General features: G+C 44.0%; 1 protein-coding gene across 1 annotated transcript in view; it reads right to left on the bottom strand.

The window, feature by feature from the left end:
• The window catches only part of NUP98 (nucleoporin 98 and 96 precursor), a 1,998,548-nt gene that overhangs the window by 430,124 nt on the left and 1,552,802 nt on the right, over positions 1-15,622 (bottom strand). Inside the window, exon 19 of the mRNA XM_044072823.1 lies at positions 5,891-6,120. Coding sequence (XP_043928758.1) covers positions 5,891-6,120 — 230 coding nt within the window. The remainder of the gene's footprint in view (positions 1-5,890; positions 6,121-15,622) is intronic.

The following is a 15,622-nucleotide window of genomic DNA, read 5'->3' as shown; positions in this document are numbered from 1 at the left end:
GTGTTTTGTATGACCACATTATTCGCCATGCTGCCAGGTTTAAAGTCCTGAGTTGGCTGTGCAGGATCTGATTGTTTTGCTGGGACAGTAGATGAGGTATTTGAGGCAAGGTCCAAGCTGGGCATTGAGACAAGTTCTTTAGGATTGGAAACCAGAACTGGCGGGGCCAGTCTGGGGCAAACAGTATCATTTTTGGCTTCTCCTGTCTGACCTTTAGGAGTACCTTGGGGAGGAGAGGCAGTGGGGGAAAAGCATATACTGATAGGGCGTCCACTTTCCATGCTTGTCTGTGATAAGTCCTTGTGCAGAATCTTTTTAGTTGGTAGTTGTGAGGGGAGGCAAATAGATCTATGTCCGGGCATCCCCATTTCCTTGTTATCATGCTGAAGACTTCTGGATCCAGCTGCCACTCGTGGGGATCCATGAAATGTCTGCTTAGTTCGTCTGCCAGAGTATTTTTCCTTCCTGGCAGGAATTGTGCCTGCAGATGTACTTGGTAAGCTAATGCTGTGTCCCACAAAGTCATGGCTAGTCTGCAAAGGGGATAAGAATGTGTGCCCCCTCTGCTTGTTTATATACCACATGACCGTGGTGTTGTCTGTCTTTATCAGTAGTTGTCCCGGATGAAGTAGGTCCTTGAAGGCTGTCAGGGCATTCTGAACAGCTAGCATATCTTTTTGATTGATATGTAGATGCATTTGGGTTGCGGATCATGTGCCATGAATGCATCTTCCTACCATGTGGGCTCCCCAGGCATAATCTGATGCATCTGCTGTTAGTGTCTGCCTGGCTGGGGGTAATGTGAATGGCTGTCCCTTGTTTTGGTGACAAGCCTTTGCCCACCATTGGAAGTCCTGTTGTAGGCAGGGAATGAGAGTAATCATTGTTTCCAGGCTGTGGCAATGTTGAGTCAAAACACTTTTTAGGTACCACTGAAATTTCCTCATATGCAGTCTTGCATATGGAATTAGTAGGATGCAGGATGCCATGAAGCCCAAAGCCTGCAGAATTCTTCTTGCAGATAACTGGGCCTTTGTTGCCAACATTTTGAAATAGGCAGTCAGTTGCCTTTGTCTGGCGACAGATAAGCCATATGGGCAGTTGTATTTAAGCTTGCACCAAGGAATATTATCTCTTGAGAGGGTACTAGTTTTGATTTATTTTTGTTGACTGTGCACCCTAGGCATGTTAGAAGTTTTTTCACAAACGCCAGATGCCGTAGAAAAATGTTCTTGTTCTCTGCTTGAATTAGACAGTCGTCCAAGTAAAGATATATTTGTATTCCTCTTTGTCTGCAGACTGCAATTACTGGTGCCAGGCACTTTGTAAAGACCCTGGGCGCAGTAGATAAGCCAAAGGGCAGTGCAGAGAATTGGTAATGCATTGAGCCAGCCTTGAATCAGAGGTATCTTCTGCATAATTGTCTGATTGGGACATGCAGGTATGCCTCTTTTAGGTCTAGAGTCACCAGACAAGCGTTCTTGCCCATCATGGGCAGAAGCTGCTGCAAAGTCATCCTCTTGAATTTTGGTATATGCAGGAATGTGTTTAGAATAGATAGGTCCAGTATTGGTCTCCAGGTCTTGTCCTTTCTGGGTACCAGGAACAGTCTTCAGTAAAATCCTTGCCCCTGCTCTTGTTCTGGTACTTGTTGAATGGCCCGCATGTCCATGAAGGATGAGACTTGTCTTTGTGCCTCTGCCCATTGATTTTTTTGGCAGATCTGGCCAGCCGTTTGCCTTTGGCAGGGTAGGGAAATGGAACCTGTACCCTTGTAACACGATATTTAGAACCCACTTGTCCTGGGTTATAATGTGCCAATTTTGAGAAAAAAAGTGCTAATTTTCCCCCTAAGGGTGCTGTCAGGAGATAAGTGCTTGGTGCATGCAGGGGGAAGTCATTGGGACCGTTTCCTGTATGGTTGTGATTTGTCTTCTCCAACTTTGGCGGTAGAAGCACCCCATTGCTTTGACCTATAGGAACCTTGCGCCTGGGGTCTGCCTCTAGGGTGTCTGGATCTGCCCCTTTGAGGTCTGTCTGACAGGGGAAAGGACCAATTCTTGGTAGGCCAGTGCCTACTAAACCTAGGTGGCTGTACTTGTAAAAAATCTTTGACAGTTTGCATAGATTTAGTTTTGTCCTCCATTTTCTTTAACACCTCCTCTGCCTTAGCACCAAAGTATCATGCTGTAAAGGTGCATCTAATAATTTAACTTTGACATGATCAGGCAGATTTTGTTCCTTTAACTAAGCATGACTCCTAATTACAGAACCCGTAACTGCGGCCCTGCAGGAGGCCTCCAAAGAATCAAAACCACACTGCAAAATATGCTTTCCAACTTGTTCAGCTGCATGCAATAAATCCTGCATTTTCTTGTTTTCTGCACATTCAAAGTTTAAGAACATTTTCTGTTTAAGCAATGCCATGACATGCTGCTGATATTTGAGCATTTGAAACTGACAGTTTAAGGCCATTATAGCCAAGGTAGCAGATGTGTAAACCTTTTTTCCCCATCTATAAAGTGCCCTAGAGTCTCTGTCAGAGGGGGTAGGGTTTTTTGCAGCGGAAGCCTTAACTCCTTTGGGACCCTGTGAAATAGTTTCTGGGTCTGCAGCAGGGTTTTTAAAAAGGAATTTAGTAGAGTCAGGAACCCTGTAATATCGGTCAGGCTTAACAGGAGCTGGAGGTAGAGAGTCAGGGGTAAGACTAGACTTCGAACACACATCTACAATATCTAACACAGGAGGAATGGCTAGTGGCCTGTGTTGAGGAAGTAAAAGGAAATCCCGGAGCCTCTTTTTAGATTCTGAAAAATCTTGGCTCTCCCAGTGGAAATGCTCCCTCATGGTATGCAAGGTTTCCCCAAAAGAACAGTCCTCTGGAGGAGAAGCTGAAGGTATAAATTCTTCAGCATCAGAATCCTCATGGGGTGGAAGAGAATATTCCTGATCAGAGGAGGAATCAGAAGAAATAGAAACCTGATCTGAAGATTCATAGTCAGTCTCTTGCCTAGGCCTCTTACCAGGAGGGGGATGGGAACCCCTGATCAAGGTAATTAAGTCTTCAGCCATTTTGAGCATCTGTTTTTTTGGCATAGAGGCCTGTCCACTTGGCTCTTGAGTTTCTTTGCTTTGGAAGGTGCTTTAGTCTTTGCCTTTGAAGCTGAGGTTGGTTTAATGTAAAGATGTTTAGGTCTGAATACACCGTCAAAAGCCAGTGCTTGCTCAGCGGCTCCGGACCCATCTGAAGGAACAGTATCCAAGGCTCCAATACCTTGAGTTTCCAGCAGCATGGCCAACTCCACGTGGGAGTCGGTAGCGGCCTGCGACTCTCAAGTAGCGGGCGTCAGGGGCTGTGAAAGCGTCTCACTGAGAACCGGCGACTGGCTTAGGAGAAGCTACGTCGTCAGTATTGGGCCTTGGTTGTCTATCTCTCTCCTTTTATTTGCGTTTTTTGTGAACTCCGGTAGTCGGATGGCTATCCGATGACATTTCTGGATAATTAAACCGGGGTCCAAAATAGTTTAAAGCAAGATCATACCGACGCTTAATAGTGCGTTGGTTAAATCTAGCACAAAACCGACAACCAGAAACGTTGTGATCAGGGTCTAGGCAAGGAATAGAGTAAGACTGAAAGTCCTTATGAGGTATTTTCTTTCCACAAGAAATACAATTATTAACTTTTTCTGACCGGCCTGGAGCAAGAAAAAAGTTTCCCCAACGGGGTACTTAGCTTTATTAAAGACTTCGGATCTGAAATTCAAACACGAAAATCTCAGGAGTCGGCCGACCGGCACTTGCAAACTGCTTCTGCTTCGGGCACCGCGCGGCAAGAAAGACTAAAGAAAATGGCTTCAGCCGCATCTTTTATACCCCTGACGACCTAACGTCAGGGAGGGTGTGACAGCAGCCGACGCAGGACCCAGGACTTTGGAATTCAGGCAGACTGAGGGCAACCTGCCAGCAGGATTACCCAAATGTAATGACTGCAACAGTGAAACACGAAGAACATCCCTGTAATATCTGTCTGGCTTACTAGGAGCCGGAGGCAGGGAATCTGGAGCCATGCTTGATTCTGAGAACACATCAACAATGTCTAGCACAGTACAGAAGGTTATTGCCAAAGGCCTATGCTGAGGAAGAAGGAAGAAATCCCTAAGCCTCTTTTTTGATTCAGAGAAATCCTGACACTCCCAGTGAAAATGTTCCCTTAAAGTATGCAAGGTTTCTCCAAAAAAGTAATCCTCAGGAGGGGATGCAGATGGGATGGATTCCTCTGCATCAGAATCCTCATAGGGTGGAATAGAAAATTCCTGATCAGAAGAGGATTCAGAAGAAATGGAAACCTGATCTGAAGATTCATAATCAGTGCCTTGCCTAGGCCTCTTAGCAAGGGGGGGGGGTTGGGAACCCTTGATCAAGGTAATTAAATCCTCAGCCATTTTGAACATCTGTTTTTTAGGCATAGGGGCCTCAGCACGTGGCTCATGCGTCGCTTTTTTAGACATAGAAGTTGTTTTTGACCTTGTTTTTGTTGCTGGCGTCTGTTTAATATAAAAATGTTGAGGCCTGAAAACCCCCTCAGAAGCCGGTACCTGCTCAGCGGCTCTGGATCCATCCAAGGGAGAGACATCCACGAGTTCAATACTGTGAGAATCTTGCGGCAAACCGGACTCCGAATGGGACTCGGTAGAGGCCTGCGACTCAAAAGTAGTGGGTATCAGGGGCTGCGAAGGTGCCTCACTGAGTACCGGCGGACCGGCGACTGGCTTAGAAGCTTCATCTGTTTTGGACCTCGACGTCTGTCACTGTCTTTTTCTTTGCGTTTTATATGAACTCCGGTAGTCTGATTGCTAACAGACGATATTTCAGGATAATGAAATCTTGCACCAAAATATTTAGAAGCAAAAATATACAGACGTTTAATAATGTGTTGGTTAAATCTAGCACAAAACCGACAGCAGGAACGTTGTGATCTGGGCCTAGGCAAGGAATACAGTACAAATGAAAATTCTTATGAGGTATTTGCTTCCCATAAGTAATGCAATTATTAACTTTTACTGACATCGGTAAGGAGCAAGAAAAAAATTTCCCAGTGGGGTACTTCGCTTTAGTTTGAAGACTTCTGTAATCTCGATCTGAAACTCGAATACGAAAATTTCAGGAGTCGGCCGACCGGCACTTGCGAACTGCTTCTGCTTTGGGCACCACGCGGCAAGAAAGACTGAATAAAATGGCATTGTCTGCATGTTTTATACCCCTGACGACCTGACGTCATGGAAGAGGAGACAGCAACAGACGCAGGACCCAAGACTTTGTTATTCAGGCCGACAGAGCAACCTGCCAGCAGATTACCCAAATGTAATGACCGCAACAGTGAAACACGAAGATCATTTTGCTAGCCTGGATGCCACAGGAGGAGACCAACACATCCAAGCACAAGGCTAACAAATACAGACTACACTGTAAAGGGTCGGAATCGGACAGCTGAAAAAGTTCCGCCTGAAGATTGATTACCTGTGGTGAGCTTCCCATTGTTTACTTTTAGTTCTGTATAAAAATCCTTTAGTTGAACATCTCACTGAAACCAAAGGTAAAAAGCCCCAAACACGAAAAAGTCATAATCCAAATTACATGTGGATCATTAAGTTCAGTACTATTTATTACTGTAAAGTACCTCAAAAGCAGAATACACAAGCAAATGAGTCTCCACACCAATAAATACGGAAACTTTAAAACTGTACGAAATGAAAGGTTCTGCTGCTTCTAAATATTGACACCCAAGTTCATTTTTTGCATGCTCAAAATTCTGCCGTTTCATTTTACAGATAAACAAACCTACTCACCAGTTTCAAAACCGCTTTCTGAAATCAAAATCACAGACCCTTACCCTCAACTTCATTTTGTGATTTGCAGACCTCTCGTATCCAACTGGCATATGCATGTAGTGCAGTTACTCCTGGGTTTGTCTGGATTACAGGACATAACTTCTCGGTGTTGACAGAACTGTTTTTCAATTCAATTTCAAGAGGGACCAGAAAAAGCTGAATATCTTGCTCTGTTCTTTGCTCCCCAAAACTTACTTTCTCCAAGGACACGTTAAAGGCTGAATCAGAGAACCTGAAGTAAAAAAAAAAAAAAAAAAAAAAAAAAAAAGTCACAGGAGAAGTTCTACCAAGGAAGGAAATTTCACAACATATTTCCAAAGAATGCAACATAAAAAAGACTAATAAAGGACTTAATAGTATAAAAAAAGTATCCATAGTTAGTACAGCATAAAATTCGATGGCAACACTACAGCCTCTTTTTCAGTTCACTTCTGCTTCCATAGAGGTACCATCCTTCCAACTACTTCAAAAGCAAACTTAGCAAAGTACTGCTGCTTAAGTCTGAGGATATCATAACTCTTAAAAGCCATTACACTCTTGCAATCCTACCATCACCGGATGGCTCTACACTAAAAGTCAGTCAGCAATACTGACAACTCTCCAACATCACATCATTACCTCAACCACATACATATGTCTAGATCAACTGCAAATTTAAAATTCTGACAAGTAAAATCAGAAGAACACTGCATAATCAAAATAAGAAGCCAAGAAACAAACCTGTTAAAACCAATACTATAAAATGCAGGACTAAGTCTAAAAGCTTCACAAGGTAAAAAAAAAAAAAAAAACAATCCTTCCAGGGTATGGAAAGTGGATCAAAATCTGACAAAGTAAACCTAACATGTTCCATAAGTAGATAACTAAGTGGTAATTTTTTTGCAACTTGAAAACACATGCAGACCTACTTTTTCCAACAGTAAAATGCACCAGACCACAGGGCAGGGAAAGACTGAAAAAAGTCACTAAAACTGCTACAGCAAACAATGCCTCAGGATCCTGAGAGCTATCATAATCAATGTTGTACTGTCCAGTAGAAGCGAATATGCTAGAACTCCAAATTTTAGCTTAAAAAGAACCTTCTCAAGCATAATGTGGCATCACAAGGTCAAAAAACAGCTCACCCCACATTCTTTTGACAAAAGTAACCATGGTAAAACCAAACTACTTATGCCTTCCTGATTATGTAGCCGTGCACTCATTACTTTGACCTTCTTGACTACATATCCCTTGCTAACCATTCGTTACTTATTAAGAATGACTACTCAAAAAAACAGTTGTCCTAAAAAAAATACTACCCGACTAACACACCCTTAAGTTACTTAAGAAAGCTTCTTTGATGCACTACTGTGTTCTGGAAAATTATTTGACAAGTGTTTAGTTTGACTGAACCACATGGGATAAAAACAGTGTTGCAATACCAAAGGACGTAATGTCTGCATTGAAAAAAAAAAGAAACTCAACCACAAGTGGCTCTAAACTGTTTCATTCTGTGACAAAAAAATTAGCACTTTAGCCACAAGTTAAAGGTTGATGTAGATATCCCTCATATAGTTGAAATCACAATTAAGGACCATTTCTGAAGGAAGTTGCTCAGCAAGCAAGTACAGAATACATCCAACTGTCAAACTTCCTCACTCCATTCAAGAAAAAGTTGCAATGTTTAAAAGGTACATACTGCATTCCAAGTATTGTGAGAGAAGGGGCAAGAAACTAGGGATAAAACTCTTAATAAATGCCAGTCCTCAATCTGCACTCTGTGTAGCAGGATGATGTACCAAGCTCAGGTATGACAGATTTCAGCAACAAAGTATAAAGTACAGTTTTGTACCTACCATAAATGTAGATGTTTGAGTGCTAATACAGCTGCAGTCATAACAGATGGGTTCTCCTGCCGTCAGGCGGGTCCTCGGTCGGCCGAATTCCAAAGTCTAGGTCCGGCGTCGGTTGTCGTCGCTTCTTCCCTGACGTCAGTGCAACAGGGGTATAAAGGAACCAGCCGACGCCATTTTCTTCAGTTTTTCTTGCCCCAGATGTCAGGTGCCCCCAGAAGGCAGGCAATACATAAATTTGTGTAATAATGCAGTGCAATATAATCAAAATACAGTAGTTGCAAGCAAATACATCATAAATGAATACCCCAATCAGGTTGTATGAGGATGTGTTAGCTTACAGGCTTGTCCCAAGAGGGGAAGGAGGGAGGGAAACCTGGACTGCAGCTGTATTAGCACTCGAACATCTACATTTATGGTAGGTACAAAATTGTACTATGTTCATCGTGCATACAGCTGCAGTCATAACAGATGGGTAGAATCCCAAAGCTAAGAAAGGGGTGGTAGGAACTAGGTGTAACTAGGAGCAGCCAGGATGCCCTGCAAGACTTCAGTGGCAAAGCCTGTTCTAGTTTTGGAGTATAGTGGTAGGTGGTAGTGCTTGGAGAAGGTATGCACAGAACTCCAAGTGGCTGCTTCCAAAATATCTTTGGTAGGAACTCCTCTGAGGAAAGCTGCAGAGGTAGCTGTGGCCCTTGTGGAGTGAGATCTGATGCCTGTAGGTACAGTTTTGCCATGAAAGGAATAGCAAAAGCGTATGCAGTGGGCTATCCATTTTGAGATTGTCTGTTTTGAAATTGGCTTCCCCTGAGCTCCTACAGCATAGGACACAAAGAGCTGTTCTGATTTTCTGAAAGGTTTTGTTCTGTCCAGATAATAACGTAGTTGTCTGTGGATGTCCAAGGAATGTAGTAATCTCTCCCCTTTGTTTTGAGGATTAGGATAAAAGGTAGGTGTATGGCCTGATTCAAAGCTACCCTGGATACCAACTTAGGCATAAAGGACGGGTTGGTTCGTAAGGAAACTCTGTCCTGATGGAAGATGATAAATGGCTGCACAGCCATGAGAGCTTGTAGTTCTGAAACTCTACGAGCTGAGGTAATAGCCAGAAGGAAAGCTGTTTTCCAGGATAAATATTGCAAATCTGATAAGGCATCTGGCTCAAAGGGAGGCAAGGTCAGTTTTTCCAGAATGAAATTGAGATCCCAAGCAGGTAATGGTTGTTTCCTTGGGGGTCTTAGATTCTTAGCCCCTCTGAGGAACTGTCTTGAGAGGGTGAGAGAATAAGGGTGGATCAGTGTTGTATTCTGCAGAAATGGCTGAGGCATGGATTTTGATGGAGGAGAATGAAAGTCCATTGCTTAGTAGCTCAGCTAAATACTGTAGTATTTGAGGTAAATTCAGTTTTCCAGGATCCTGGCCCTTTTTCTCATTCCAGACACAAAACCGTTTCCATTTTGCGGAGTAAGCTTTTCTAGTTGACGGCCTTCTGGCCTCCAAAATGACATCCTGCACCTCCTTGGAGTGTAGGGTCTGTTGTGGTGCTAAGGAATCTTCCATGCGGCTAGATTGAGTGTTTTTAGCTGGCTGTGAAGAGTTTTGAAGCTGTGCTGAGTCAGAAGAAGAGGCATTAGAGGCAGGGTCCATGGTGGGGAATGCGTCAGGCTCCTCAGGAGTGGGTACCAGTGTTGCCTTGGCCAGTCCGGAGCAATGAGAATCATCTTTGGTCTGTCTGCTCTGGTTTTCAATAGAACTTTGGGCAGCAGAGGAAGAGGTGGGAAGGCATAAACTGTCATTGATGTCCAACTGAAAGAGAGAGCGTCCACTCTCCAGGCCTTTGGATGGAAAATCCTTGAGCAGAATTTTGTCAATTGGTGATTTTTGTGGGAGGCAAAGAGATCTATGTCTGGCCTTCCCCATTCTTGGATTATTTCTGTAAAAACGGTTGGATGCAATTTCCATTCGTGTGGATCTGTCATTCCTGCTTAGGTTGTCTGCCAGCGTGTTTTCCTTGCCTGGCAAGTACTGTGCTTGTAGTTCCATTTGTAAGTCCATGACCATGTTCCAAAGTGACATGGCCAGTCTGCATAGGGGGTATGAATGTGTTCCTCCCTGTTTGTTTATGTACCACATAACTGTGGTGTTGTCCGTTCTTATCAATAGTTGACCTGGTTGCAGAAGGTCCTTGAAAGCTATAATTGCATTTATTACTGCTAGCATTTCCTTTTGATTGATGTGAAGGTGCTTTTCTTTTTGGGACCATTTGCCCTGAATGCACCGATCTGTCATGTGCGCCCCCCAGGCGTAGTCCGAGGCGTCTGTTGTGATGACTTGATTTGCTTGAGGCTTGCTGAATGGAAGACCTGTGTTTGTTTGGCATGCTTGAGCCCACCACAAAAATTCCTTTTGCAGACATGGAATTAGTGGTATTATTGTTTCCAAACTGTGGCTGTGTTGAGACCATATGTTTTTCAGGTACCATTGAAGTTTCCTCATATGCAGCTTTGCACATGGGATTAGTACGATGCAAGATGCCATAAATCCCAGAGCCTGCAGGATTTTTCTTGCAGTCAGCCTGGTGCAATTTGCTAGTGCTCTGAAGAATTGAGTTAGTTGCCCCTGCTTCTCTGGCGTGAGGTAGGCCATCTGGGTGTTTGTGTCCAAACTGGCACCCAGGAAAATTATCTTCCGAGAGGGTATTAGCCTTGATTTCTTTTTGTTGACTGTGTATCCCAGAGAGTTCAACAACATTACATAAGCCAGATGTTTCAGAAGAATGTGCTTGCTGTCCACTTGGATCAGGCAGTCTTCCAAATAGGGGTATATCTGTATCCCTTTAAGTCTGCAGTAGGCAATTACTGATGCCAGGCATTTCGTGAATACTCTGGGTGCAGTAGATAAGCCAAAGGGCAATGCAGAGAATTGATAATGGGTTGAACCTGCAAGAAATCTGAGGTACCTTCTGCAATTTTGTCTGATTGGGACATGCAGGTATGCCTCCTTGAGGTCCAATGTTACCAGCCAAGACTCCTTGCCCAGCATGGGAAGAAGTTGCTGTAGAGTGAGCATCTTGAATTTTGGTACGAGTAGAAATGTGTTTAGGATGGATAGGTCCAAAATAGGTCTCCAATGTTTTCCCTTCCTTGGTACCAGAAATAGCCTCAAATAAAAACCTTGACCTTGTTCGTGCGTAGGTACCTCTTGAATAGCTTTCATGTCTATGAGATCTGTAATTTGCCTTTGTGCCTCTGCCCTTTGATTGTGTGGCAGGTTTGGCATGCCTCTCATTTTTGGAAGGGTGTGAAAATGGAATCTGTAGCCTCTGTTTATAATGTCCAGGATCCATTTGTCTTTTGTGACAATATGCCAATTTTTTGAAAATAATGCCAGCTTTCCTCCTAAGGGGGCTGCCATTTGAGTCTTGCTTGGCATGCAAAGGGGAAGTCATTGGGTTTGCTTTCTGAATGATTGCGAGTTATCCTCACCACCTCTTTGTGTAGGAGCTTGCCATTGTCTGCCTCTAAACGATCCTTGGGATTGTCCTCTGCCCCTCGGGCGCCTGTATCTGCCTCTTTGGGGTCTGTCCGTGGCAGGAAAGGACCAATTTTTGGAAGGCCAATTTCTACTGAAACGTGCGGGTTGTACCTGTAGAAAATCTTTCACAGTTTGCATTGATTTAGCCTTTTCCTCCATTTTCCTTAATACCTCCTCAGCATTAGCACCAAATAATACATCCTTTTGAAGAGGGGCATCTAGTAATTTAGCTTTGACATGATCAGGCAAGGCTTGTTCCTTGAGCCAGGCATGTATACGTATGACTGATCCTGTAACAGCAGCTCTACATGAGGCCTCTAGAGCATCAAAACCATATTGTAAGGTATGCTTACCCACTTGTTCTGCACTATGCATCAAATCCTGCAACTCCTTCAAGTCTGGTTGCTCAGGTTGTGACATTTTACTTTTCAATTGTGACAACAAAAACTGTTGGTATTTTAGCATATGGAACTGACAGTTTAAGGCCCTCATGGTTAAGGTAGCCGAGGTATATACCTTTTTCCCCCACCTTTCTAAGGATCTGGAATCTCTCTCGGAAGGTAATGGATTTTTAGCAGTGGAGGCCTTAACTCCCTTGGGGCCCTCTGATATGGTTTCTGGGTCAGCAGCATGGCTTTTGTATAGAAATTGGTGAGAGTCAGGAACCCTGTAAATACCTGTCAGGCTTAACCGGGGCTGGAGGCAGAGAGTCCGGGTTAAGGCAGGCCTCCGAGTAAACATCATCTAGGATGTCCAAGACAGGAGGCATAGCCAGAGGCCTGTGCTGAGGTAGCAAGAGAAATTCCCTAAGCCTTTTCTTGGAATCTGAATAATCTTGGCCTTCCCAGTGGAAGTGTTCCCTTAAGGTATGCAAAGTTTCCCCAAATGAATAATCCTCTGGGGGGGGGGGGGGATACAGAAGGAATGGACTCCTCCGCATCAGAGTCTTCAAAAGGGGAGTAAGAATGTTCCTGATCATCAGAGTGCTCTGAAATAATGCAGCCCTGATCAGAGGAGGGGGATTTCTTCCTCCACTCTGGGCCTTTTGTCCGGTGGGGGTTGAGAACCCCTGATAAGAGTAATTAAATCCTCAGCCATTTTAAGCATCTGTTTTTTAGGCATGGGGCCTGGAGATGGGCCCTGTGTAGCTTGTCTCAGAGTGCATGGCTGCTTTAGACTTAGTGAAAGCCTTGGAGAAAGAAGAGAAAGGTCTGAAGACACTGAGTGGAGGTAGACCTGTCCACATTTTGAGGTTCAACGCCAAGAGTGGCCTCGGTATCTGTAGTCGGGGTGTGGGCAGAGGAGCCTGCAACCTCGGGCACAGGAGACACCGCCAAAGAAGTGTCGTCGGTAGGCAGGGGCTGCGTAGGCACCTCGCTGAGAACCGGACCACGTGTAGTCGGTTTTGGCGTGGTGTCGGTAGAGGCCGTGGACCTCATGTGTCGGTCCTTATCTTTGCGTTTTTAGACAAAACTGGAGTCGGAGTATCCGACGACATAATATAGTTAAAAGTTTTTCCAAAATAATGCTGGGCGAACTCCGCCCGACGCTTAATGGTGCGTTTGTTGAATGTAGCACAAAAGCGACAGACCGAGACGTCGTGGTCTGGGCCTAAACAAGGTATACAGAGGGAATGGAAATCCTTATGCGGTATTTGCTTCCCACAAGAAATACAATTATTAACTTTGTCTGACATCGGTCTGAGGCAAGAAAAGTTTCCCCAACGGGGTACTTAGCTTTCAAGACGACTTTGGTTTCAAAATTTTCGTAATTTCAGGAGCTGGCCGACCGGCACTTGCAAACTGCTTCTGCTTCGGGCACCGCGCGGCAAGAAAGACTGAAGAAAATGGCGTTGGCTGGTTCCTTTATACCCCTGTCGCACTGACGTCAGGGAAGAAGCGACGACAACCGACGCCGGACCTAGACTTTGGAATTCGGCAGACCGAGGACCCGCCTGACGGCAGGAGAACCCATCTGTTATGACTGCAGCTGTATGCATGATGAACATCATATGAAGGGATTACAAGGTCAAGTGAACTAATGGGTTCGGAACTGAGGTGGCACTTGCTGTTACCTTTAGAAACAGTTATACACAAAATGGTATTGAAAATGGTACAGGCTTTGCAGTGGTTAGCATTGTTGCATCACAGCAAGAGGTTCTTCAGTTCGATTCTCAGCTGGAGTGCATTCTGTACAAAGTCTGCATGTCCTTCCTGCCTTCCCGTGGGTTTCCTATGGGTGCTCCAGCTTCCTCCCACATTCCAAAGGTATGCAAATGGAGCGTTTCTCCCCAAGCCTGCACTGAAAATGGGCTCCGTCCCCGTCGGACTTTCCCAGTAAGCAAGTGTTAAATTAAAATCACACTAGGACTGTCTTTCTGGAGAAATATGCTAGACGTATCCAACCCAGAAGAATCAGGTCAGTGTGCTTGCACGTATACAAGCAAAAGCTTGGCAGCCCGGGAGTCTTCAGTGGCAGTAAGCAGATCTACCTGTAAAAACTACTAGGGGAGAGAGGGAAAACACTCCAATGATTGTGCAGAACTTCTCATTCTTTGTCACTTGCCTGGACTGGCAACATAGATAAGGAGATGAAATGGTGGGATACTAAACTAAATTTCACTGACCACTATTCAAGACCAAATGTCTACATTATGGCTGCTTACTTCTCTTTAAAGGCCGAGTTACTACTCTCTAGTAGACGAGGTGAAAAAGTCACCACCATATTGTCGGGATGACTACAGCTACGCATTATGAATGCCTTTACAACTTTGTCAGGTATTCAGTCAGTGCATACCTGTCACATTAACCAAATTGATACTAGGTATGTTAAAAAAACAAACAAAAATAAATAACCTACTACCTTAGTTACTGACATTTTCAATGGTGGTGTTGCATTTCTGCTGGTTAGAAATTACTCTAGTGTTATGGCATTGAAAGCTACTGCTCTATAGTACTGCCCTAGAGATTATAGGGTTATTTTTGTGATATACTATTTGACTGACTGCTATACTGATACTGCACACGCACACTATATGCTTTACAGTTAACTGCACCTGAAGCTACTAGTTAAGATTATCTGCAGCTATTACAGTTACAGCTCCCAGACTCCCTAGATTAGACTATCAATTGCTCATTATTTTTACTAGTTCATTACAGTCCACATTAGCCTACTGGGTAAAGCTATTAAATTTAATTTGCCACTTGTTTCTAATTACCTTTTCAATCCTATAGATTTCTACCATTTGTACATTTCCTTTTTTTTGCACTTGTGAAAACTACAAAAGTCACAGCTCACATACTGGTGTCCTTTAGCCTTACACCATATTATCACCTTTTTCTAGTCCAGTCAAATATTCCCCTCTGTCTTCTACCAAGAGCAAGTTATTGACCTATCCTGTTTCGTTATACCCGTTTGACAGACTCCATATTGTCCATTGCAGACAAAGTTTGCCTCTAATGCAGCCAAACTAATTGCACTAAATGCACTTTTAGACAGTGTGCCAACTGCTCTATGCTTACCAGAAACTCTTAATTGCCATCTCAAAAAATTCAAGATGCGTGAGAGATGCAAGTACTGACTTAACTTGGAGGGTACCTTCTCACTTCAGAACACATTTGGTAAACACCACACGTATACACACCCACACACCATTTCCAGTAAACCACTGTATGCTAAGGGCATTAAGGGAACACTGCCTAATCCTCCCAGGCTGGAGACTAAGGAACCTTAGCCATTAGTTCACAAAGCAACACCCTCCACACCTACAGCCAGTACACACCTCCAAGAGTGCAGACTTCAAGTCCTTATGGCTCACTAAGGCTTCAGGCTTCATCTATCCATGGTAATGTTTTGGTAATAGGTGACCCTACTGTCAGGCATATAGACAAAAACCTTGTTCTTATCCATCCTGGTGAGGGTAGAGCTGTCTTTCTTTAGTCAGGATTTGGGATAACAAGGGCTCTTCGATCCTTCCATGTTGACAAAATGACAACTGGATATTGGCCCATTGGGAGTAAATGATTTTAGGAACTTAATCCAGAGGAGCAATTAGAAGGATATGATTGAGCTTGCTATGTATGTGTCCGAGGAAGAAAAGACGCTGGTCTTTAGTAGTATTTTGCCATTACCCTGAATGATACTGACAGTCAAAGACAAGATAAATGGCTTTAATTGGCTATGTAGCTGGTGTCATTCTACGGGGATCCAGTACATATCAGCTTAGAATGACGCTGGCTGCAAAGCATGTCTACTTTGCCAGAGTTGGTGTGCACCTACCGTACCAAAGTTCTCACATTCTGGCTTGCTGCTCCCACTGTGCCTTTTTTTAAGCACAGACCATACGAGGGGCACTCCTACCTAATAAAT

Source organism: Protopterus annectens, chromosome 5.part1, assembly GCF_019279795.1.
Source record: "Protopterus annectens isolate FY-2018-M chromosome 5.part1, PAN1.0, whole genome shotgun sequence".
Taxonomy (NCBI): Eukaryota; Metazoa; Chordata; order Ceratodontiformes; family Protopteridae; genus Protopterus; species Protopterus annectens.
The sequence above is the reverse complement of the archived record's forward strand: the minus strand, read 5'-3'. Positions and strand labels throughout refer to the sequence as shown.